Source organism: Apteryx mantelli, chromosome 5, assembly GCF_036417845.1.
Source record: "Apteryx mantelli isolate bAptMan1 chromosome 5, bAptMan1.hap1, whole genome shotgun sequence".
Taxonomy (NCBI): Eukaryota; Metazoa; Chordata; class Aves; order Apterygiformes; family Apterygidae; genus Apteryx; species Apteryx mantelli.
Window position 1 is genome coordinate 83,160,601 of NC_089982.1, and position 26,466 is coordinate 83,187,066.

General features: G+C 40.9%; 1 protein-coding gene across 2 annotated transcripts in view; it reads right to left on the bottom strand.

Annotated features, from left to right (window-relative positions):
• CTNNA2 (catenin alpha 2) overlaps window positions 1-26,466 on the bottom strand; it is a 418,052-nt gene that overhangs the window by 112,704 nt on the left and 278,882 nt on the right. For both annotated transcript variants that reach the window (XM_067297215.1, XM_067297214.1), the window contains exon 7: window positions 4,707-4,787. In XM_067297215.1, the coding sequence (XP_067153316.1) occupies window positions 4,707-4,787 (81 nt within the window). The remainder of the gene's footprint in view (window positions 1-4,706; window positions 4,788-26,466) is intronic.

Below are 26,466 nucleotides of genomic sequence, written 5' to 3' on the forward strand. Positions count from 1 at the left end.
AGATAGGACAGATAGGGGTAAGAACATTAAAAAGACTTATCTAATTCAAACTGTTGTTACATGTATAGGAAACATGGGAGAAGACAGGGAAAAGACAGGGCAGGAGATGGTCACAAACGTCTTGACCATAAAGAGTTTTGTGTCCAGACTGGTGTTCTGAGGAAATGAAGCTCATTACATTTGTATTGCCCATTCCTTCCGATACATTTTAATCTAATGGCTGATTTCAGACAAATCTGACAGCCAGGAACGGTCTTGAGAACCTGAAATAGCTAGAATTCTGATGAGAACTCCTCTGGGTAGGAGAATGGTGACCCAAAGCAGAGTCCTACGGAGGGAAATCTATAGCGTGAATTTGGCAGCTGCCCGGCTGGCGCACCAGCACTCGCCCCAGCTGGCCAACAACCACGCGGGCACCAGGTGTCCGTCAGCGGAGCAGCGTGTCAAAGCCAAGCTCAGCACTTCTCCACCCCACCTACCAGCTGACCAGGGAGCCACGGTGCCAGAGGCAGCAGCAGAAAGGAGAAGAATGGATATGAGCAAAATGAGAAGAAACAGGGCAATCAGAGACCTTGCAGGAGGACCTGAGACTATTGCCAGAAGCCTAATACGGATGGTACAAATTTACAGAAAACAAGACCTCATCAGTTCAGTAGCTCACAATTTGTTTTTGAGTCCTGTGTCTACACAATATGTATTCCTCAGAGGTTTATAGGACGTTGCCTGGAAAAGATACTCTGAGAAGAAGACATTTTTGCTAAAAAAAGACAGTGGTGTGAAGAATTCATATAATCATGAGAAAAATCATAGGTATTTCATGTCTAGAAATGATTATTTTTTTCCATATTGAAAATCACCATCCCAGCTACCAACAGGATGTTGATGCTATTTTGTTTTTTTGTGGTTCCCGAAAGGAACTGGACTGGACCCAGTAATTCATTTCCTAAGATCACTTAACAATAATCAGATGGCAGACAATACATTTTGATACTGTACACATAGATTTAGATAACAATGGCCTTAATTTAATTTCTATTAGACAGCCACTCCTTCATTAAGAAATAAAAGCCCAGTGCATCAGTCTGAAGACTCAAAGCACCAAATGTATTCACTAAAATGGAACAGGTAATACAGTTATGTCTGGACTTACCACTTCACAGTTCCTGTTCATATATTTTATTATAAAATCTTATTGTCTAAAACTGCAAGGGAAAACAAAAATTGCATTTTAATAAGATTTTTTTAAATTGTGCTTTGCTCTACTTTGGAACGAAACTTGGAAACTTCAAAATGCTATATGACCAAAATACCTTAAAATGGTTGATAACTTTCTTGATAATTCTGAAAACTTGCTTTCCACTTTAATTTTTAATATTTATTTATATGTATATATTTATATTTGCACTGCAAAGCTAGAATAAATAATAACATTCAAAACAAAAAAATTGAAACTACTGGAAAAATTCAAAATATGTCTTTTCAACATGGTCAGACATCTTCTGTTTTATTTTCAAAACGAAGTTTCTGGCTAAATAAACACGATCTTATGAAGTTTTTCAGTTTTAAAGAAGGTGAACATTTTCCATTGAGCATTTATGCCATGAAGTATTTTTATCTAGCTTCAGTAATGACATAATCCTAAATCTGCAAGAGGTAGATGTCTTCTCCTCAACAGCCGCATGTAAGCGACATTTCCAGTATAAGCTGGGAATTGCTGGTAAAAAAATCTTCCTATTTTCCTAGAATTCCTCCCACTTGGAGGCATATGAAGTATTAGCCTGGCTTGAGTGGGGAAAAAAAAGAAAAAAAAAGAGGAATTATTTGATTTCAGTCTACTGGAGAATACACCGCAGACAAACTGCTCTGCTAAAATCAACAGCCAGATCTGCTCTTTAGGAGAAAAACAGCAGTTTTCATTATTTTACCTCGTGGGGAAACTAGCTGACGCAGACAGAACACGATCAAGCGGAGCGGAAAACACGGCAAAGGGAGGGCGGGAGCGGTGGCAGGCGGCCGCACCGCGAGCAGGTGGGACGCCAGCGGTGGTGACAGCAGAACAGCCGGCACCCCGCCAGCCCCGCTCCGAACGATCTATAGCCGGCCTCGGCGCTCGCCGCGCAGCCGGGCCGGGCCTGAGCCAGGTCCTTCGGTGTGTGTCCTTCCCGCGTAGCCGCGTTTCAATGTCACCGCCGAGCGGCAAGGCGCGAAACGCTGCGTGCGCGTGCTGCTTTACGATTAGCTGTAGTATTTAAACTATAGGGTTAGGGGGTTCTTTTCCCCCCCCTAAGGAGATCGAACAAACAAACAAAATAACCGGCAGCAGCGAGCTCCCTGCTGCTGTCATCATTCTAGCTTGCCGTATCACACAGCGAAAGACGCTTTTGCTTAGCTTTGAGGTTGTGCGCTACTTTTTTTCACGACAGCCTGGCGTACGGGGGGAAGAAAGACCCCAAATCCTGCCAGTTGGCACGACTTGTCATCAGACCCAGGACTCCGCGCTTTTTCCAAATCGTTCGAAATAAAGCAAGCAATGGCAGCGGGAAGCGACGGGCTGGTGAGACTTGCCTGCTTCCAAGAACTTGCTCAGTCTGACTTAGGTTGATGCTCTTACTGGCAATTTATATTAAGACATATAATTAGATCTCCACAATAGTTTTCCAACGCCCAGGAGAGTTTAAATGATGACGATAAAAAAGGTAATTCCATCACAATGGGAAATATTGATGGGACTATAAATTGCGAGATGGAATTTTAGCACCATGTGTCCCAGCCACAATCATGTCCGCATGTTCTTTAGGTAATCCAGTAAAAACTCAGAAATAAAGAGCTAAGTAACCTAGCGAGAGAGAGAAAAATCAGTCTTAGGTGGTTGACTACTGAAGCCTGGCAAGGGATCTTGGCTACCGAACGAAATATATATATTTCTTCATTACCAAAATGTATTTTGTAGCCTATTCAGTTTTTTGGTGGTAACATTAAGCTTCATAAATGTGATAGGTGAGGTTCCTTTAAATGGGATTCATTAAAAAAAAGAAGGTGTTACAGTACTCCAAGTTTATTGTCTCTACCATGACATAGCTCAAAAATAGAAAGACTGGGACTGTATTAAACTGCAATCTGAATTCCTGTTCGTTTCTTCTTGAACTGCAACCTCCTAGGCATTAAATTAAGCCCTCAGTGACATCCACGTAATCTGAAACTTGGCAGGGAGAGGGTCTATAGGCAGGTTCGGGTAGGCTCTAGCACATATACTGTTGATTATACATAGGATGAAACAGGATGTAGACGGCGATTTGAAAGCATAATGATTTATGGTCAGAATAGAGATTGTGTAAACTCCATCTTCCTACATGTGCAAAATCTAGCATAATTATGATCTAATTTTTATTAGTTTACTAGCAACTTCCACAGCTTAAATAAATATTATTCCTACGTAGCATACGTTGACCTAAACATCAGAAACTACCTAAAAAGCTTCAGCTCCAAGCAGGAAAACATTTATATATGTGCTTCGCTTTACCCACATGCAGAGTTCCAACTTTTTCACGATTGATTTCAGCACCCATGGGGCTGAAGCTACCCTAGAAGTAGAGCGTTTATTAAGAAAGGTGCTACTTTTGTATCACGTTTCAGAGTAAATTTGGCTTTGGAGATGAGTAATTCAGGCAACTGCTGCGAGCCTCGCGCAGCGCAGTAACGCATGTGTTAGCCTGCTACTTCCTCCGAGCGGTAAGAACAGGGGTGGGAGGCAACACATGGTGCAAACGCCACTGCAGAAGCGAGGACGCCACAAATTTGGAGGTCAGAGCAGCAGAGCTCCTTCTTCTGTCATTAGCCGAGCAGCAGACGCGATGCTAGGCTTGATCCAAGGGAGCTGATGAGTCATAGCGTCTGCAAGTCCATTGCAATATTTTTATCGTTTGGAGAAATAAGCTCTGAGACTGCTCTCCTCGAGCATGTTCGTTGAGAGTTTGGCAACAAGTGAAACGAGCTGAGTTCTGGAGGCGCAGAGCACTGACTCCAAAACGCCTGTAGATGCCAGTCTTTCTGAAACTATCACGTGAATAGATACCTGCAGGTACATTTAAGTCCTTGTCTGATATTGCAGATTTGTGCATTTGGGACTATTTCTACTGAGTCAAGCTTTGACTGGTCGGTAGTCATTTTTTTCAGGGAAAATATGCAGAATTGGGATCATCTCAAAAGAGGAAAAAACAGGCCAAAAAAAAAGAAAAAAAGGTAATCCCTCCCGCTGTAACTCTGAAAGGGCAAAGCGAAACTCATACAGACTTTCTCTCTTTTGTTTTCCAATATTCCTTCTGTTCTTTTCCATCTCAAGCTTTCTGAACAAATCTTCCAGTCTTACTACCAACCACAAAGATAAAAGCAATATGAGAAAGCCAGGCTTGCTGGCTGAAACTATGCTTTACTGCTGTTTATCAGTCCTATCCCCAGCCTCACAGCACCTTCATTTAATAATGTACCTAGAAATTTTTCTTCGAAAATTGAAAAAGAGTATTGGGGCTTAGATTTGTAATGTGTTTCAATCTCTCCTTAAGGAGAGATCCTTTGTTTAATGTCAAGTGTAACGTAAATAAATAAGGGCATGCATTCTTTCTACTTCCAGAAGTGACAAAATCAGTCCAAAATTGAAAAGCAATGACTTTCTTAAAAAACAAAGAAGTATTATAAAAGCCATAGATTACCTGTCTTCGTAGGTCTCGCGTTTTCTTGGTCATCTTGTCAATGGCAATGTTCAGCGGGTCTCCCTTCTCCTTCCGCCCAGTCTGTTATAAAAGAAATTATGGAGTTAGAGGAGAACATTCTTCAAAACATCTATCTTTTTTAACAGTATAGATGCATCAAAGGAAATCTATGCATTGCTTTTTGTTTGCTTCCATTAAGCCTTTATTTTCAATGTAATGTTTTAAACATGTTTATGCATGGGGGCACTGCAGATTATTTTAAAACAGCCCTAAAATGATAAGACGAAAGATTAAGGTGACTCACTAGAGAGTTCAGGACTTTTCCACCAATATATTATGTGCATATATTATAGCCCATGCTCCAAAAATCTGGCGAGACCTTTCAATATAAAACGAAAATTAAGAGTTTCTAATCTCCAGCCTGCCAGGCACTGGGAATGTTAAACATGATAATAAGCAGCAACACAGCTTGAGGACAGAAGGAAAATGGTCCTTATGCCTGCCACAGGAATCATAGCGGCAGACGTTAGGCGCAGTATAAAGACAACTTCCACTTAAAACACTTTCCTGCAGAAAGTCTCAAAGCAGAAATCCTCATGAAGATTAAAAAGAGGGGGAGGAAAAAAAAAAAAAAGGGTTTGCGGCTCACAATCTGTGAAAAAATATAGTTTGCAGGTACCACAGTGCAGAAAGCTTTAAGTGACTTTGTCAGCTGTATGACGTTTCTTTTAAGAGGCGACTGCTTCTCTACGCTTTGTTAGATCTCTTTGCACACCGAACTCCGTTTGATAGCTTTTTAGCAAGAATCACAAAGATCTTCCATTCTTCCCACCAATACCCTTTCTTTCCCAGGGCTTTTTAAAAAATATTTCTATTTAGAATTGTTCCTTGCATACGATTAAGAACGATTTGCTAAATTCCAGCTGAGCCTAATAGCACACGTTCTCTGGGATCTATTGAGGACTCACTTTTGGGGTGGGATGGCGATTAAACATATCCTTTCCGTAATGGTCTCGCAACGGCACAGCGCTGTGGTATCACCTCCGCGCTGGCGAGCGGCCTGTGCTGTAATCTTCTGCTTTAACCATTCATTTGAGCGAACGCTTGCTTTCCTTCACTGCGTGTAATTTTAATAATGATATGAGGCCTACGCATTTACGATCATTTGGAAATGTGTGAAACCCCTTTTTTTATTTAGAAATTCAGACATAACAATACCAAATGCCCACAGAATTTAACACAAACCAGAAATTTACCTCTCGGGTATCTAAAGAGACTCCATTACAAATTTACAGAAGTTACGACACAAACCGACACTGGAGAGCAGAGAGAGAAAACATTTGATGCAAGCAGATGCATCCGTGCAGCCCGCTGAGGTTTTTATCTCCCTCTTCTTGTGCTTATCCTTAGACCGAGGTCTGCTGGTCCCCCGCTAACGAACTACGGCTCTTCAGCCTATGCGCTTGCAGCACGTCCTTTTGGGTTTAGAAGTCCCGAATTCAGTCCCTGCTACGTTGCCTAAGACAGCAGCTGCCATACGTGCACACAATCTATAGTTTTGCAGGCTGAAATGTCACAGTAAAAACGAGAGAGCCTGGGGCAGCTACGCGGGGTTCTGCAGGGCCATCCTAACCGCTGAAATGCTGCGGCAGGGACTGGCAGAGGAACTACTTTCAGCCGGGTTCCTGGTCTGTTCGACTATAAAGCTATATTCTAAGAAATTTTTTAATTATGCTGGCTGCGTGCTGCAGACTAGCTGCAGCAAGTGTCCTTGGCAACATTAGCGTTCAGGGATGCTTTATTTTCCCAGTCAAATAATTCAATTTCTGTAATATTGTTTAAATTCTTCTCTTCCTTCTCAGGGTTTCAGCTTTGATCCATAGACTTACAGGAAGATCTGCGACCACACAAAATGTTCTAAGACATTTATTGCTGGGGCAAGGATGACCTTTTTTTTCCATAAAAAACAAGGTATTGTTGGACAATCTGTGCAAATCTCAGCGAATACTAACACAATGTGAATAATTAAAAAGCAAAACCTGTGACATTTAAGGCTGCCTTGGGCTGGTATTTTACAGCTATCAGACAAAACAACTAGTTAACAATTCTTCGTTGAGCTTGAGCCGGGCAAGCGTACCTTGCGCTCACCACTTGCAAGATCAGGCACCTATATGACCCATTAAAGGAGACATAAAAGCGCCCTGAATACGATCTTGGGATTTCTTCAAGATGGCCAGCTATGGGAAGCAATGCTACTGAATAAATCAGGCACCTGATATAAGGCAAAGTTTAGGAGCAAAGGCTCCCTACATTCCCTGAAAAGTTACTGGAGGAAGGATAGAAATTTTGAGAGACTGACAGAGTATGGGAGTTACGCTCCCAGCTTAGGCTTCTTTGCATTGGTCTTTGGAGGAAACTATCATTGACTAAATAGTGAGAGTAGGGCCATGGTAGCCTACATCCAGCATCTTACATCATCTCAACATCTTACATCTAGCATCTAAGTCCCTTTTCAAGTTTATCCTACAGCTCTTTTTGTCTAGTTTTAAATTACATGAAGATTGGCCCTACTGCTAACTACAAGAAAACTGGGGACCACTCTGTGGCCCTTAGGCCACCCAACATGAACTGGCAATGTCCATTCGGCCAGCTCCTTTTCCCTCCAAAGCAGGAAAAAGCCTCACCTATACTACTTATTGAAAAGAGTCCCTACTCCATGCAATTGCCCAAACCAGGCCTACGCTTTGTCTGAGACGCTAATTGGTATGAGCCAATGCTGGAGAACATGCTGCCAAACAATGTGGACAGAGATCGATCCAACTCTTCAGTCTCTCCATGGCAGCATTTTATTAAATCATTATGAATACAGATGAAATCTTAGAAACTGTGCTCGTGTTCTGCACAATTATTCATTATACGGGAATTTTAGGTGTCGTTTAGCTTGAATGCACTTCACCCGTTACTTGTAAAGTGGTTTTTGCCTTTTACTCTTGTTACAAAACCCTTGCTTCACCGTATGACTTCGAAAAAGGAGAAATTTGTTTAGTAAATCACATTATTGGAAAATAAATAGCATGGCATGTGATGTTACATAGCTTCAGGCAGGTCTGTCAAACACCATCTGCTCTGTGCTGAAAATATAAGTTTATTAAAGTTTATTTATTTAAGTCCTTAAATACGCTTATATTAATGTTGCTCTGTGCTAAATTTTTGGCCTCCATTCCTAGAAGGGATAGAAGGGAATTTTGCAGTTTCCTGTGTTTCTGAAAAAAACCCAAAGAGCTTGGTATTAAACCTCATGGCATTTCTCTGTTAAGCTTTTTCTATGAAGGGAAGAATGACACTTTGGAGATGGGATAAAAAGGAAGCAAAAAAGAGCTCCTGGCATTGGGATAAAAGGAGAAGAAGGAAAAATGCACAGAATTCCTGGAATACATAAGCCAAAATACCGGTATGCACAGTTCCTATGGCTAGAATCACGCCAGCTCATGGCGTAGTAAGGAGAACTTTGTTATGGAAGAATATATTCATTATGGAATATCCTGATTGCGAGTGACCGCTAACAGGGTTTCCATGCTGTTTTTCACTCAGCGTATTTCCAAATGATTCTCCCAGGCCATGTTACTCCCCTCCCAGTTTCCTTAGAGTTTTTCCCTGCCTGCCTGATTTCTTTTCCGCTTATCAGGAGCTAATTTCAAAGGGCTCCTGGCCAGGGGCTGTGCTTCCTACGCAGTCTGCTAGGTCAAAAAGGGATTTCCATTACAGTTGTACCCCAAGGCTGCAGTCTCATTCCCAGTGCCGGCAAAGTAAGATCCAGCTGCCTGGATTTATTTTTCAAGCATTTTTAAGCCTGATTTGCCACCTGCACTTAGAAGTTGAGTAACTTTTCAGCACATGCATGTCTAGTTAATGAGGACCTGGAGAAATCCAGTTACCATCATTTCGTTCTAGGAAATGCTTACAGTCTCAAATGCTGTCAACAATATTTCCTAACCTGTAAAACAAATAAAGAATATAATCATTGTGCTACCTATATTAAACAAAGTCTAAAAAGCTCCAAAGAAAACCCAAAGAGAAATACGTGTAATATTAAGGTAAGTGCTTAGTTAGATTAGGAAATCCAATCCTATTCAGTTTGGAAGGGAAATAAATAAAGTAATAGCCAAAACCATGTAATTATGTTAAGAAATTTCAGCATCTGCCAGAATGATCTTTCCTAAGACAAAACACTGTTTTTCGTTGTAAAAACGGGTTCTTTTTTTCCCCTTTTTTCCTTTGCATGAGCTGTTCACAGTTTCTACTGCTGAAGTAAAATAAAAATCTCTCCGATGTCTTCACAACTATTGAGGACACTTACACCCCAAGACTTGCTCATTAGGGAACCCTTTTGACCAGCATGAGGTACTTATAGGACCTTCTTTTTCAACCTTAGAGAATATCCCAGAATCAGGAATAGGCCAATCAGGCCGATCAGCCTAGAGACACGGTGCGTTTTGGATGAGACACAGTCACCGCGGAAAGAAGATGCTCCAGCATCCAGAAGATGTTCCAGAAGATGCTCGTTCTGTCAGTTTTGAATAATTCTAAATACCCCCAAAATGGAAATTGTAAGAGTTCACAAAACTTCTGAAATTTCAGTACATAAAACAACTGAAATTGCTACCACTATTATGGGGAGGACTTAGATATTATATTAATGAATATTCTTACATGCACACGGAGATTTAAAAGGGAGGATTAGCTACAGTCATGTAAGGTGCAAAACCATTACTCTGAGCATGTTATTACAAAAGTCTTATAGTCAGCTACTTTTTTAGCAGACAGACGACCACGGCTGACCATAGTAACCTACAGGAGGAAAGGAATGGAGTGCCGAGAAATAATGTCACAGGTGCAAAACCAATGTGTATGATTCTATCAGAGGAGACTTGGGAAGAGCTCCTAACAAAATTATTTTCCTTTTCCTTTAAAATGCCCAATGTAGAAGCTCAGTGTAACATGTCAATTTATCACAATTTTTTTATTAAAAAAAAAAAAAAAGGTTAAAACTGTGTAAGACGTTTTGGGACCACTGTTTTCACACATTCCTCTGTCTTCCTGTTGCTTTAGGTATAAGCCAAAATGCCTAGGAGAGCTCGTAGTGTATTACATGTTGTAGGTCCAAGACTTCCTCATTGTCATTTATAGAGTAATTTAGCCTCTAGAAGACAGGTGGAAAGATTATCTATTGATTCAAAAGCTACCGTGCCTTGATATACTTTTATATTTTCATCAGCCCCTAGGTAGATGGCTCCATTATTTACAGCTTATCCAGAATTCAATACCACAATGCTTTATTAAGGCGTAAATTGCTGCTCAAAAATATATCGGTCCTAATATTTTCTTTTAAATGTTGAACAACATCACTCTTTAAAAACTGTGCTCATGTTCAACAGCTCTTTTAAAAGTGATGAACGGAGCCTTAGTACTAAGAGGAAGACATTTTGAACAACAGACACAAGCTGCATCAGTGCTTTTTAGCAGAAAGCTAAGTTTAAACATACCAATACATAGTCTTCTTCTGACAGGTTAAGACGAGTAATTTTGGGTCAGGAGAAGGCTAGCTCATACATCCCAGCAGTCGTGAGTAGAGGCGAAATTTCACTGGAAGCTGAAAACCCTAGCTGTTAGCTAGGGAGGTTGGTCAGCAAAACATATTTTAGAAAAAATGAGGGACCTCATTGGGAGGTCCCCCTATATATGAGCTGAAGAAGACATCCTAAAAGGAATTAAAAAAAAATGTTGGAATGGCAAGAAAAGCTCCTACGAACATGGCGTGAATGTGAATTATGTTCCACTCAAGTCAGTGATTTCATCCACATTTTAAATGTATACCTATAGATGATTTTCTTTTTTAGCATTTACTCTAAGACAGCAACTAGACTGGAGGCTCTGTAATCACTTGTATGCCATCTTAACACTGAATTTTAATTTGTATGTTCCAGTTTCCTCTTAATCATTCCTCTGCTCTTGGTGGAAAAATAAAGGGGAACTTTGCATAAATGGGGGGGGGGGGGGGAAAGTTGTTTAGAAAACACTTTTCTACTCAGGTCTTTTTGATATTGTTTATCCAGTGGTAGTTGCAAAGAAGGAAGAAGGTTTGGTCACCGCAAAATATGAGCCAGGGCAAGCCAAAAAGATTCCTGTACGTACATTATCTTGCCACGTTGCAATAAAACGCTGAATTGCGGTCTTTCTTCAAGGCACTTCCACAGTCCTGCTCATTTCGACAACACCATTCATGAAAAACCCTGCACGTAAACGTGAGCTACAGCCAAGAAGTTCTCCCTGAACAAAACAAGTGCTTTCAGCAGGTTTTAATTACTTTACAGAACTGCAACTAGATCTCGGTGAGCGTAATTGATGCCACTGTAGCATAAATAATCCCACCGACACACAAAGCTGGGGAGGGCACATCCCTACTTTGCCAGAGAGCAAGTAAAGGCAAGAGAATGTATTCATGAACCGGGAGCTGGATACCACATCCACATCTCAGGTGCACACATCTTAGCGGGTCCAAGCAAGTTTTAGAGAGGTCCGTGCCCAAATAAAACTAAATATGCAACTAACTAAAGAAATCATGGAAACTACATATGTAAACGGGGGAAGACGACTCTTTTGTTCCTCTCTATGTGTGTTCGTACGCAGTCCACATTGCCGCAATATCTCGAGTGCCTTCCAGGGCTGAACTAAGCAGTGTGTTTAATATCAGCCACGTGTGCCTTGTTCTTCCTCCTGTCCTCTCACAAAAAGGCAAATTTGTGGGTAGTGGAGCACTTGACTTCGGTTGGTTTGTTGCTGCTGCTTTTGTTGTTTTGCCCAATTCACAGTTATAATCATTACTTGTCTTGCGGCAATGCCCAAGGGCTTTCAGAAATGTTCTCGATGACAACAGTTTGCTTTGAAGAGCACAGTTAGGATTAGGGCTTAACTATTTTAGTTCCTAAATAACAGTTATTATAATTAAACTGACATGAACCCATTATCATGTACTGGCATCTCAGCTTCCCTAAAAAAAAAAAAACGACTTGAAAAATGAATAGTTAGATTAATATTAGAGGTTGCTGAAAATGCAGACCATTTTCACTCTTGAGAATCATGGCAGTATTATTTTTTTTTCACTTGTAGATATATGTGGAATATTTCTGTATTTCTGTGTATTTCTGAATTAGAGTTACCAAGGTCGCTGTGCTGAGTATACAGCCTTTTTTTCCCTCTAGCTACTAACCAAAACTGGCTTTTTCAGCGTATTGAGGTACCAAAAATGCCAAAAAAGCAACTGGTGGGATTTTCATAAGTGCCAAGGCAAGTGTGATACAAAAATCACATTGATTTTGGTTAGGTAAAAAATCTACACTATTCTTTTGCAAGGGTGGGGGGGGGGAGCCAAACCTACATTAGAAGCTAGAGTAAGGGTAAAACAGGAATCTTGAGCTAAAAGTCCAAAGCCAAGATCCCAAACCTGCCCCTTACATTGACCATTTGAACTAAAAGTGCTCTAAGGGGTGACGGCTCTGCAAGCTCTAGCAGTCTAGCTGCACAGGTTTTGCCCCACACCAGCACCCAACATGATGCAGCAAATGACCTTCTTTCCCTTAGGAGCCCGACCCAAGGTGCCAGGCACATGGGAGCAGCACTTGGCTCCTTTTAAAGTCCATGCATGGCCATTTTCTTGAGAAAAATGTGGACAGTGAAAGATTAGCAGTGCCCCTTTTTATGGAAAATGCATAAAGCATTGAGCTGGACGTTCAGTGCGTTCTTCAGCTTGGCGGTGTTCAAAGCCATCTCTTCCATGCTTTAAGAGAGGACCCCAACCAGCAGGCTGGAGGCAAGACAGGCTGGAAGAGAGCACACTCTTCCTCTTGATGAAGCCAGGCATCTGTCCAGACAGCAGAACAATATTCATCAGGTAGAAACCATCCTACCTCCTTCACCTGGCCAGCCTCACCATTAGCCTACTTCTACAGCCATTACATACTGTATCTTTGAAAATGTGACATCAACAGTATTTCCCCAGGGAGAGGATTTATTGCCATCATTTGAGAGCTGTTATTTCATTAAATTATAATGTAGCGCACACTCTACTTAGAGAACGAAGAGAGCGTTCTCAGGGTAGGATCCATCTCATTTAATTTTACCATCTAAAAGTACTGAGTCTAACCTAGCTATCTGGGCTCCTTCTATATTCAATACGTAGTTACAGGCATTTCTAGAGCACAGTTCATCCACCTGTCTTATGCACCTATTTTAATACGGGATACATATCACCACATGGGGCTGCTTCTGCATCCACCACAAATGGAGGGAGTGTCATGATACTAGATGGTTAATTCTTAAGTGACTAAGGGACATGAGATGAAACCCCCTCCTCCTAACTACAAGAATGTCCAGCCCTCCTAAGGCTCAGCCCAGAGACTGCATCTTGGACAAACTGTGCACGTTTTGGATAATTTTCTTTGAGAGAACTTAAATATATTAATGTTGTAAGGGCACCCGCTTTTAACAAACTCCCCCAAAAGTCATTCCTGTACCTCCGGGGCGTGATATTTTTGAGGAATCTTGGAATAATTCGCTTTCTTCCCACTGTCATAAAAGGAACATACTTTATAAATTTAAGATTAGGCATTAGATCTTAGCACCCTTGCTAGTTTTTCCAGGCTCTCTCACCCTTCAACCCCCCCTTAACGTATACGCACATAAAACCACAAAACTTTAATACTTTGGTCATCACTACCCATGGCCTTAGGACAACATTGTGTAAAACCTGTTTCTTATCTTTGCAATTAAAGGTGTGATTGTCACCGTAATGGCAAGACACAGCCAGCTGCTAGTCACAGAAACATGGCAATTTGCTGGAGAAAAAAACAGCTGCAGCTGAATTTCTCTAGATTCAACTTCCTCAAATAAAAACCTACGGTAACCTTACCCTAATCTGGAGCAATTTGCAATATATCACTTTCAGTTAAAGTACGGGAGGAGGAAAACATCAGGTTTTTCATAGAACGAACTGCGTATTTCTAGTCAGTTGATGTCTGTATACAAAATTGATGCTGTTACAGTTAAATGCATAAAACCCCTAGACTTCTGGGGACAGAAATGTAGTCGAGGTAAATTGTTCTAAATCCATCAACTTCAATGAAGCCACAGTAATTCACACCAGCTGAGAACCTTCTCCCTCATCAGTTAAATGAAACCTTACAGCTGCTCCATTTAGAAGGTCAGAAGTGTTTACTCCAGAATTCGAAATTGTTCTAATTTTTTTCACAGCCATCCACTTACAGGGTGTCCACTACAGACTCCCAATTCAGCTACCAACTGCTTTCCAGCTGTAAATTGCAATCTGCTTTTAAATCACTTCTGGCGATCATGTCTTAAGCTGAAATAACTTGAGGAAAAGAAGACAGTACGCATTTCTTTCTTTCCCTTAAGACTTGGCAGTCCATAGTTATGGGCTACGTAAATAAAAAGAATTAAAGTTTACCAAAGTTTATACGAGCTCTTGAGAAAAGCATATTCTATTATTATAAGGATAATTCACGCTTGTAAGGGATAAAATAATAATAACATCTACCATATTTTCTATTACAAACTTATCTGTTAAAACAGTTTAAGTACGACTGGGTAGCTAAGAAAAGAGGAGGGGTGGAAAAGTGCAGGGGAGGTCTTGCAACATTTAACAAACACCACCATTTGACGGTATCCATCAGGCTCCATGTGACGACAACATTTGACCACCACAACTACCAGGGGCAAGTGACGAAACAGAGCAAAACGAAACAAAACTACGAGAACTTGCATCTACTTAAGCTCCTAAAAGAGGGATTAAAAAGAAAAAAAAACGCAGCGGCCAAGGACGAGCTCTTCCGATTTCTACAGCGCAAAGCCGTAGTCCCTTCCTGCCACCTCCTCGGATCAATGTGCTAAGCGATATCCATTCCAATTACTTGTCGCTTTAATCAGAGGTAGCGAAACACAATTACAGGGCATTAGCGGAAAAGCCCGCACAAAATAACGGAGTGCCCATTTGGGATGTCTGAAACAAAAGACTGTTGAAAATAACTCTGTGACATTTTCATCAAGAGTCTTTATTAAACTGTTTTTTTTTGTTGTTGTTTTTTTAAGTAAAAGCCCTCTGTAAATGCTATTCTAAGCTAATTACGCATAAAACAATGCTTTAAAGCTATAAACTGATTAGAGTCCTTATTTCGCCTTTTAGATTTCCGAGTTTTTTCCTCTTTTCTTCTCTTCTTAGAAAAAAATACATACACAGAGATAAAGACCTTTACTGAAATGATCACTGGTGCATTTACAAAGCCTTTCCATGCTCCCTCCCAAGTCATCAGGAATGATACCATTATCTTCAGTTGACACAAGATCAAAACATTCACGTGGCCGGCATACTCCAAATTTCCGCTTAAACGTAAGCCGTATTTTTGGAATCATCAAGAGGATGATTTAGATTAAATGGATGAAACGGGAATACAAGACTATTGGAGCTGAATGGCCGAGCAAAAGCAAACCTGCCCCAAAACGTTGGGTCTCGAGCGCTCAGGTGGGATACGGAGGCACGTGCTCTGCTCCCTGGGGTCCCTCCCACCCCTTCATCCCAAACTGCCTGGTAGCTCAGTTTCAACAATTTAGGCAAAATATACACCCAGCGCAGAGGTGTAAAAGAAGTAAAGATACGTGACTCCCCGCAACAGGGAGTCAGACCCAGGTCTCTCATTTCCCGGGTGATACTCAGCGATTAAATAAAACGGCAGCGGCAGAATAATCGCTACTGAATTTCGATACAAAGAAATCAAAAAGATGTTCCAAAAAATAACTATCAGCATACGTCTTCAAAATACAGCGTGAGCACAAGACCTTCACTGGAAAAGGACTTCTGCCTACCAACCTTGATTCTCTTTTAAGATCCAGAAAGTATGGGGGCTCGCACTGTGCTCAGCACAGTTACTCTGCTGGATTGAGGTGATTCCACTTTTTGGGGGTACTTTTGCTAAGATGCATCTGCTCCCTTGCACTGCATACGAAGTCATGACGCGTGGCCCAGGTCTTGGATACCTCCGTGGTGAAGAGCATTAAAAATGTTCGTGTTGTAATTCCTAGCTCATAGACTCATAGCCTTTAACAGGATTTGTACCTTTACCTTCTGTATTCCTGAGACAGACAGTCATTAATTTGACCTGGTCCGTAGGGTAATTGAATGAATAGCCCTGCACGTCCACAGAACTGCCTGCAAAATGGGTTATTACTGTGAATGTGCAATATGACAAGTTAACTCAGCTATCTTTGATAATAATAACATTGAACTGTTAAGGTCTCGTATCTAATGGAAAAGGAAGAAAATAAATGAACGTGCAGCATGCAGAACCACTGTGGTGAGGAACAACTTACATTCTGCCAAGTCTTTCAATATAAAAAGGATAAAGTTAATTCTATTTTTAAAATTTCCTTGACACATCTTCCTCTCCTGGCAAAACTGAAGTCACCAAAATATCTCGAAAGGGGCTAAATACAAGATAGTTCTTTTGGTAGACTGCCACAAAGACTTCTTGTAGGACATGAAGTGTAAACATTTTTAAAGACTGCTAAACGAAATCCCAGCAGACTGAAAGCTGTGGTTCTACTGCAAGACCTGAAATAGCTTTCAAAGAGATTTGCTATTGTGGTGGTGCTAATTGGCACCACCTCCATTCCGACGTTCATAAATGAAAGTGATAGAGCCTTCAAAAGTGCCAAAGGAAGATTAGCTGCCCAAAACAACATTAAAATGTGATTGGATTTGGTTTCTCAGCTCCAAAGTTTTTTATATTTTGCTAAGTTATTGAGATGCTTTTGAAAATTCATCCAGTGAGACAAAAGCGTCTCATTCAAAAGGTGTTTTTCAAAAGGGCAGAAGGACTGAAAGTCTATGGGGATTTAAATTCTTAAATTCCCCTGGATATGCCTACATTATCAGCTTGTATTGGCTTTTGAGCTGAATTACTGATCTGGAGTTGTACTGAGTTACTCATTGCAGGAGGTATTTTAGTGTTGAATAATGCATGATTCGTACCAAGACTTGCAAAGGTGGTAGATCAGAAGTTACCCACAGACGTCTGCAGCTCTTCAGAATACTTTTTAATGCAAGATGCATATAGGAACTGACTGTAATTGGTAAAAGCGCCTACTGACTTCTACACCTGGTTTTCCTCTTGCCCTCCTAAACAACTTAAACTTTGACGGTCAGAATTAAACCTACTTTTTATGTAGGTGAACTCTTTTAAATAGAGTTATTTTAAACATTTCCTAATTTGATTCTACTGTGACTTCAACAGCAATTTTAGCAGTAATGCGACATAACATTCCCCCTTCCCTATCTTATTACTCTATTCTTATATGCAATACCCTGTAATTTCATTGGCATTAACTATAAAATTATTGTTGAATAAATGTTTTCTTTAAGGTCTATGATTTCAACAAAACGGGAGCAATCGCGGAGGTTGCGCACCTCGCACAAGGTCGGGCCACGTGCCACCGAGATTGCAACTGAATCCACGATCTCCGGGAACTAGACTCCGTTTCAGTTTCCCAGGCCAGCTCTCCTCCTAATAGCCCGCATTTTAGGCAAGTTTGCTGTAGTACGGCAATTAGCATTAAGGGTGAGTCAATTCCACGATGATCAAATGCCTAAAGAAATTTTAGAAAATAAACTAAAGCCCGGCAGGAGAAGCTCTGTCGCTCTCCACACCGCATGATGCTTTTCATTTCGAAACTACTAAGTAAATTACTGAGAAAAAGTTACTGTGAATAAAATGGGCTGCACTGTGTTAAGTAATTATTTCTAAAGTGTGAAATGGGTAGGAAGTAACTCATCTTAAAGTGGTGCCATGATGCATATTACCTCTCTAGTGTAAAGTGAACAGTCTTTTTTTTTTTTTTTTTTTAAATCTTGCAGTAACAAGCACAGAAAGCACAGAAACGATTTTTTTTTTTTCCTAATGATCTTTTTATGTGGGAGAGAAGTGTAAAGATTCAACTTGTGAAACTACGCTGTATTCTGCTCTTTGTACAGCGCTAATGTTTCTAGAAGAAACTTCTAGAGAGAATTATTTTCACGAACTCTCAGGGAACGCCCAGCATATTATAATTATGTGAACGCTCCCAAGTCAGGTAGCACGTGATGGAGGCAGGATCTCAGCGGCGCAGCACTGCTAAGAGCAATTTGTGGCACAGGCTAAAACACAGCTTGCTTTTAAGTGTGTCTTGCAAGTACGCGTGCTGCACACCCGTTCCTCGGTCTTGAAAGCCGGAGTAGAAAGAAGGTCATTTTAATAGCAAAGTTGCAATCACAGCATGGGTTAGGAAAATACCCTTACGACGCTTCGCAGAGAACAGAAGAGATTTTTGCAATGAATTAATATGTAGAGGCATAAAGACTGGCTATTTCCAAAAAAAAAAAAAAAAGGAAAAGGTTACTTCTTCTCCCAGATTTTTGGTTTTGACAATTGTTATTAAAAGTTGCAAGAACTGAGGAGGAGGAAGAGGAAAAACAAATACGAATCAAAAAAAGAGCTTTCTCTAGGAGAAAAAGTAACGCAAACACTGGTTGTCACGAAGCGCGTTCCCTGGTTTGCTAAATTGCCACTGTCCATTTTAAGGAGATCCACACGCACATTAAAATGCTTTATGCAGTGTATATGCGACATTCAGCCCCAGTTCCAAAAGAAGAGCTAAAGGGTATCTACCAAGTGTAAACTCCTTTTGGCCTCGGTCCGGAAACCGTCCTTGAGGCTTGACCTACGAAAGACTTTCTCTTAGCACAGAGGGCTCGACTGGGGTTGGCCATGGGAAGGGTTTTGACAAGTCGACGCTGCAAAGCCCTCTCCAGTGACGCAGAACAAGCCTCCAAGCAGAGCGAGTGACCTCTGCTTCTCCGCCAAAATATCTATATATTAATAGCTTGTTCTCGGGGATCGGAAAGCGCTGCCTCGAGGAGGGGAATGGATGCAACATGGTAATTGCCATGCTTATACCATTATCTCAATTATATCAAGTTTGATTACTGCCGTGCTTTCAAAGGCAGTAGGTTTAACATGCGGTACGTTGCGACAGGCAATGGCAAGGGCTTCTGGAGAGCTTTCCCATAAAGCAGGAAAATCAAGCGATGGTGACAATACTGCATCAGGATGGGTTTTTTGGCCACCAGATACCTCCGCGGAGGGATGTAGCCTCGTCCTACAGAGGACAAGGGGGGAGTGGACCAGCTCATGTCCATGGCCGCACCATATGATGCACCTGCAAACATCTCTGCTGAGCCTGTTTAACTACCACCACGTGCTTGTGCAAAACGAAAGGACCCGTATTTACCAAATGAATATTTCACAGGCTTCTTTACAGCCACAGAGATCCACTTCACTGCAAAGTACGACTTAAATGCACAACTGTGTGCACACACGTACAGGCATCTGTAGCCTCAAGGACGAAATTTCAATTTCTAGATAACTTGCTAAATCAAGATAAGAATAACCATCAATCATCTAATACAGGTAAAGAGTAGACATTCGGGGTAGGAATGCTTTTTAAAAAAAAAAAAAAAAAGAAAAAGAAAATGAGCCTAGCAGAATGACTGTCTATGCTCACAATCATTTTCACTGATGAATCCCAGAGTAGGTTACTACAACAAATAGTTTCTGCTGGTAGAGCTCTTTACTACTAATATCACTCTGCTCTCAAAAAGCTTCTATTTTTGACATCAGAAACAAACCGCAACAACATGCAAAAGAACGAGACGTTGCCTCAGAAAACTATTGCTCATCCAAAGAATTCCAAGTTTTGTCAAAAGACAAAAAGAAAGCTGGATGGCATATATTTATGTGCTTGTGTGTGTGCAGTGCTTTTATCATTCAAATCCATTATACGTTAACTTCTCATAAACAAAATAAAGAAAAAAGGAAAAAAACCCATGATTTATTGATTGACATGTCTAATATTTTCAGAGCTAAGGAGGGAAATGCTCTGTATTATGCCTTATTTTAAATATTTTATTCTTTCCGACGCTCTATTTATACGTTGCAGAACATGTTGCAGAACCGCACACTTGCAAAGAACAAAAGTATTATGACTGCTCAATCAGCTAGGATTTGCCCTGCTTTTATCCATTATTGTACAGTCCTTAATTATATGATCACATATTAATTTTTCACAGTAGCTCTGCTTATGCACACATGATGATGAACACAGGATAGATGATCCTCATTTGTTGCTGAGCTGTTATTTTTGTAAACCTTGAATCTAGCATGGTAATTAAGGTATGACTCTTTCCTTAGGAAATAGATATTAGTAATCCAGCCTGATTTACATCAGCCTAAAAATTATATAGTATATTCATGAATACAGACCAATTTCCACTTTCCTGGACTAGAAGTCATGGTCTTCTCTAATTCCCTGTGCCTGACCAAAAGGTTTCTTCAGGAAAGGCTCACTGACTTCAGAAGTCGATGAATGAGATCACAAACTATTTTGTACATCACAGTTATCAGTTAAAAAATAAAAATAAAATAAAATAAACAGCAGTAAGGATAGCAGCTGAATATCCTTATTGCTATTTGCATTCTTCTTCCCTGCATGCAATTTATAGGCTGCATCATTCTCCAGATGCACGATGAAATAAATAAAGAAACTCAAAACAAATATATGTATTTTTTTTGCAAGCATTTTAGGAATTTGAAAGTTCATCAGGGCTTTGGTATGTGCTTTTGTTCAACCTGCATTTTTACTCCGAATCGGAATCATTGAAATTAATCAACTTCTGTCCTCTGCATTGTGGGACTGAGAAACAATCTACGAGTCTAAACAACAAAATCTGTATTTCTGAGAAAGGTCTCAGTTTCTTCTGTGCATTCTCAGACAAGATATACGGAGTATTCGTGTGGTCACTGTGAGGTCCCAGCTGTGCTCCGCTGGGAAACGGTGCACAGCAGTGGCAGGATCAGCTGGGTAATGCAAGACAGGGGAACGCGAATTGGGGCAAAGACTATCTCTCCCCACATCAACTGCAAAGGAGAAGAAAAGCCACCTTGTGATTTCCTGTGCAGATACACCCCATGCAAATGATTGATTTTGAAAAAAAATGCTTTGTATTTAATTGGGCACACGACTGTAAAATCAGCATTTAGACACGATGATCTTTGTAAAAGACTGCACTGAAAATGAGCAGATCTTTTTACTGCTTCATAAACAGAGGGTGAAATAATCTGTTTTGTAAATATGATCTGCAAATATTTATTTTAAAAAGCCAATAACCTAAATGTTCCTCTACCCAAGCATTTTTTAAATGTCAGTTACTATAGCATCGGAGAGCAATCACACAGCTAAATGATGCCTTAACCAGTTTTCAGTGATAAATGTGCTGTAGCTGCAACAGAATATTTATTAAATGTTTTCCATTTGATCTTGTTGTAGGACTTTGCTCTTCTGGATTGCCAGTTCAACACAACTCCTTTACTACTTCTTGGAATTCATCATATAAATACATTAGGACAATTTCCACAAATTTTGATATTTAATATTTTTTCAGGAATTTTTTTTTCTGAGCACCCTTCTGGAGTGGTTCCCCTCCTCATATTCCTTGCAGGTAGCGTATGCATACTATACTGAACAAAAAGATACGATCCCTAGACATAATAATGGCAATCTAAAGAGCTTAAAGTCATAACGCAGGCTAGGAAATCAGAAGAATGTTGCTTAAAATGCACAAGCTTTTACAAATTAGAATTTTTTTGTTATGCTCACTTGCCTTTTGGCTTTACGTCTTAAGGGACTGTGTTTCAAACACTTCTTTGCAAGGGTTAGATTAAATGGTTAAATTAGGGTTAAGCTAATAATTCTTTGCACGAAACAGAGATACAGGGAAAACCTAAACATTTGGAGGTTTCAAAACAGAAGAGTTAGGTACAGCGACCACAAATCATAAACAGTGATTGTAGTCTTAATTGTCATCCCACTCCCTCGTGCCATCGAAGCCCTTCCGTGTTCTACGGCACCAGCCGCCTACTCCCTCCGCATCGCTCCTGTGAAGCCTGCGAACGCTATCCAACGTTTCTCCTCTGCTACGCAAATGTGTACAAATGGCTATCCATATGCATAAGCAGACAGGCACACTTCCAGCAGAAAGCTCAAAACCCTCAGCCAAAGCCAGTGTCCTTGGTCTCGTACGAGACACAGGGAGTCACGGCTCTTGTCCCAAGAGCCCGTGGTCTAATGAAAACACGCACTACAGTGAGTGGGGAAGAACATGGTGAAGGCGAATTAGTAATAAAAGTACTGTCATACAGACGCAAATGGTTTAGTCATTCATCTCCTCAGACCCTCGATTCCCATGTCTCATCTGCCTTTCCTTTCCCACATCAGAAATACGACTCAAGGCTTGCTCCTCTTGGTGGCACTTTTAGCTTTTGTTTGCTTTCCTTCTTTCCGCAGAATCTATCTCAAGTTGACCTTCTAGCCGGCGTTGTGAGTAATTCGTCTTACAACAGAATCAAAAGCATCCTCTTGATGCCTTTGATAACTTCATTTCCCCCTTTCTTTGTAGCCACTAAATGAGCCAGTCTTTGCCCACTGCACACTCAGTGTTCTGCACAATGTCTAAATTTGCTCCAGAACTTGCTCCAGTTTCACAAAAGCGTAGAAGTGTTTTTTGCTGCTCCTAGTTGAGTTGCCAGCATTGCCCAATACACTTTTTCTCGCCTCCTCACTCCCCCAAGTCATTCGCTTCACCCGTGAAATCGCTTGTGGAACCTGCCAACACCTAGAGAGCTTCAATGGAGACATCTCTTGGTCTGTTGAACCACTTTCATGAAAATGTAGTCCCTCAAAATATCTCAGGTAAAACCTGCCCTTTCTCTTGTCCTTGTTGCTTCCATTTCTTTACGTTAGTGGTCCCTCAACAATTTGGGTTAACTGACCATTGCCAGCCTTCGCTCTCTCTTGCGGATCACTATTCAGTGTGATCATCCAGCTTGCTGTTAAAAACACTGTGAACTACGGTGACAGTGGCCAACAACAAATGGCTTACCTTTTTCTCATGGACCTTAGGAATTACTAATTTAGACTGAAAATACTGGAAAAGCGCCTTCTGCATCTTTTACATCACAGAGAAGGCAAGTGAGCAGTACAGGATAAGGAAAAAACCTTACTTTTAATGGCAGACTTCACTGCTGTTTAATGACTAGCATGACTGCTTTCATGGATAGATGTGAACGTCAGCTCAATCTGGGCAGGAAGGAAGAATTACAGGGGAACATTTTCACAGGAAAAAAATTTTTTAAATATTTAAATTTTAGATGCCCTTTTTCCAGAGATTCAGCCAACTAGTATTAAAGCTACTTGTATTTATGCAAATATAATAAAAAGAAACACAAGATGTTATAAAAATAAACAAAATTATATAATCAGTTGTCTCTGAAATCATTATCCTACTTGAAAACACAATAAAATACAGGCGTATCAGACTTTCCTAGAAATTTCCTACATGCTTTTTAAGAGAAATCTGTTCAAAGCAGAAATGTAGGGTAAACTTCTGGAGGAAAACAAAGACAAAACACCGTATCTCCCCTTTCCCACCTATAGATTACACTGTTTAGAGCAATTTGTTTGGGGCATTTTATGACCTTTTCCGCTTGTATGAATTTCTCCTGGATTCTGGGAGACTCGCAGAGAAGCACTGAATCAAGTCCAGGAAGCTTTTCCATGAAGAGCAAGAATGCACTTTTAGCTTGGCTTTCTGCATCAACAGACACGGACCCATATTTAACTCGCTTGTCCCACTTAAATCAAGTGCTTATTATAAAGGGACATCCCCCACCACCCACAGGAATCTGATGGTGAGCGCGCTGTGAACAAACTCGGTTTCTATGCTGATACGAGGATAGCATATTGTGCTGATCAAAACCACACGAGACACTGTCACGTTTACAAATAGGGGCAGGATTTTAATTTAAATGTCATTTGAAATTTCCACTATTCGACGTCCTCGCTATTACTCCTTTTTTTCCCCCCTTCTTATTCAAAATCTACTGAGTATCTTTATGTTTTTATTTTAATTACATACTCAGCTACCTCCAGTTATTAAGCAACATACCAAGGCTGTATCACCAAATTGGCACTATTCACATTTCTCTGTGTGCTAAGCAGGTCAAATTATATCACCCATATGCTATAATGTATCTTTGCTGCAAGTAAATCCAGTGAATATGGTCCTTGTACCTTCGTAATAGACTGCAAAATTGCTTTGGCAGATCTTGAGCTAATGTTAGTGCCAGTATCAGTTTGTACATCAGTCAGATTGGACACATTTTTCTCCTAAGATTACCAACACTCTACCCCTAGAGATGTATATTCGTAAAACTTTTGTCTCCAAAAATGCACCGTTTCTACTAGTCCTATCAAATTCCTGCAAATTTCACATAGTATTAGCACTTGCAAATTCATGTTTTTTTCCTGCCTTTGTCCAATATTGTATTTCTCCATATCAATAGCTTTCTGCTCTCAATCTTTCCGAGCCCATTCCGCCTCTATTTTTGCTCTTCTTTCATTACTCGCAGTCCCAGGCTCACAAATTGCCAGTCCCTACTCTTCCGTCTTTTGCAGCTCGCTGCAATATCAGACGCTCAACATATAAGCCTTGCTTTAACCCAGCTTCTCGCAGAAAGACAGCGCGCCTTGACCAGCTCAGGTTTATTCTGGCCGTACGAACGTCTGAGATTTGCAGGAGAGGAGAAAGCGCTGTCAGCGGCGCCTGCCTTAAGGCTGCCAATTTACAGGTATTTTGTCAAGTCCCAGCTTCGAGATTTCATTTTGGGCAGGTAAGAACCAGCACGTCTCTACGGTTGCCTGATTTGAGAGTGAAAATACAGCACGCAGAACAGGACAGGCCTTGGAGAGAGGACTGCATGGGGAACACGTGAGGAGCCCTTGGAGGAGGAAGCACAGGCCCCAACACACACATTCCTGGGCAGGGAGCGTGGTCCTTAGCTCCCAGCCAAGTTTTCCCCATGCTTGTCAAAGGGCTGGTTCCAAGCGAACAAAACACGGGGCAGAAATTTGCTCCTTCACTCGTAATCCATGACAGGCAGGGAGTACAAGACGACATGATGGACACGGCAGCTCAGAATGGTCAGCTGCCACTGGGAATGGTCTGGATGCCTCGGCTATTGCTGTTTTCCAGGCCACTCAAGCAGGGCACATACAGGAACGTGAGAAGAGAGCTCCGTACTGCCTGTTTGGATGGAAGCACAAACCCAAAAGGCAACGGGATTGCCATTCGGAGTGACGGCGACTGCAACCACCCATGTGATGCTTGGGAATGGGGAAAATGTCACCTTAAATACGTGTGGTCATTCGTGTGCAGCCATCTCCAGCTGCAACTCCCAGAAACGAAGCCATGGGATGACCTCCTGTCCAATGGGAGGGAGTAGCAGCAAGATTAAACGAGGAGAATAGCACAATTAGTAACGGAGCCGATAGATTGTACCATGTGGGGAAAAAAAATCCCGTATGCTTTTCATAAGGGACATGGGATCTGCGACTGTACTGGAAGAAATCTCGTAACATGCAGGGCATTTAAAAATTGCAACATGCTGCAGCAAAATAGCTCCACAGAGATTTAAAACCTCTGACATCAAAAGGATGGAGGAGCTCTGAGTCCTCGTGCTGCCAAGCCTTTGCAGACCCCGTGGTGGAAACTTAAGCCTCGAACACAGCGTAACTGAGACCGGGCATCTGAGTCTCAGTGTGCTGGGACAGTAAGAGCAATAGGACATGTGATGCAGATTACAACTAAAAAAACTGAAATAAAAATAAGAAATAGGAAATATAAACTAGGAAGCAAAGCCTGGACAAGCTGTTCTTTCTTTCTTTTTTTTTTATTTTCTTCTTTTTTCCCCCCCTTTAATGCTTAACTAAGGTATTGTGATCTTGTAGATGGGAAAACCGTATCACTAGTTGGGGATGAGTTGAGAGCTATGCCTCTGCTCCAGCAGAGGATTCCTGCTGTTTGTCTTGTCAGTTTAGTCTCTTTCTACTTTTTCCTATCTATTTCATAAGTGGGAATATTTCACATAGACATTCCAAAGATAAATGACATAGAAAAATATCGGAAGTGCAAAAATACCATTGTACTGGAAGCTATAGAAGTACCTGAGATAGATAGAAGTGTCTAGAGTATTGGACAGGTGTCAAATAAATTGAAAGTAATAATATAATAGATCATTCCACATGAGCCATAGTTTCATGGAAATGCTGTTAAGACAACAAAAGAATCGTATCAGCTTGTCATTTATCGCGGGTGTGTGGGCTTGTAAATAACCATCCCAACAAACCAAAACAAAACTGCTTTAGTATATTCCTGGGAGAATATTGCTACTGAATAAATAACAGGAGCTTTGCTTCAACACTGCAAACCAAAGCTGTAAGAGAGAGTCTCCTAATCAAATATATTCTGCATAGATGCTATCAGATCTATTCTGCATATATGCTAATAACTGAGTAACTGGGGTGACCTTGAGGTGTTAAGGTTTAAGGCAGGCAGGTATAGACACATCTTAATGGATATAATACATGTCAGGACCTCACTGAAATAATTAATGCTTTGGAGACTCCCCAGGGCCATAGCTGTCCAGCTGCACGATTTTTTACAAATAATGCAGGTAATCAGTAATTCAAATGTTATGTCTAGCTC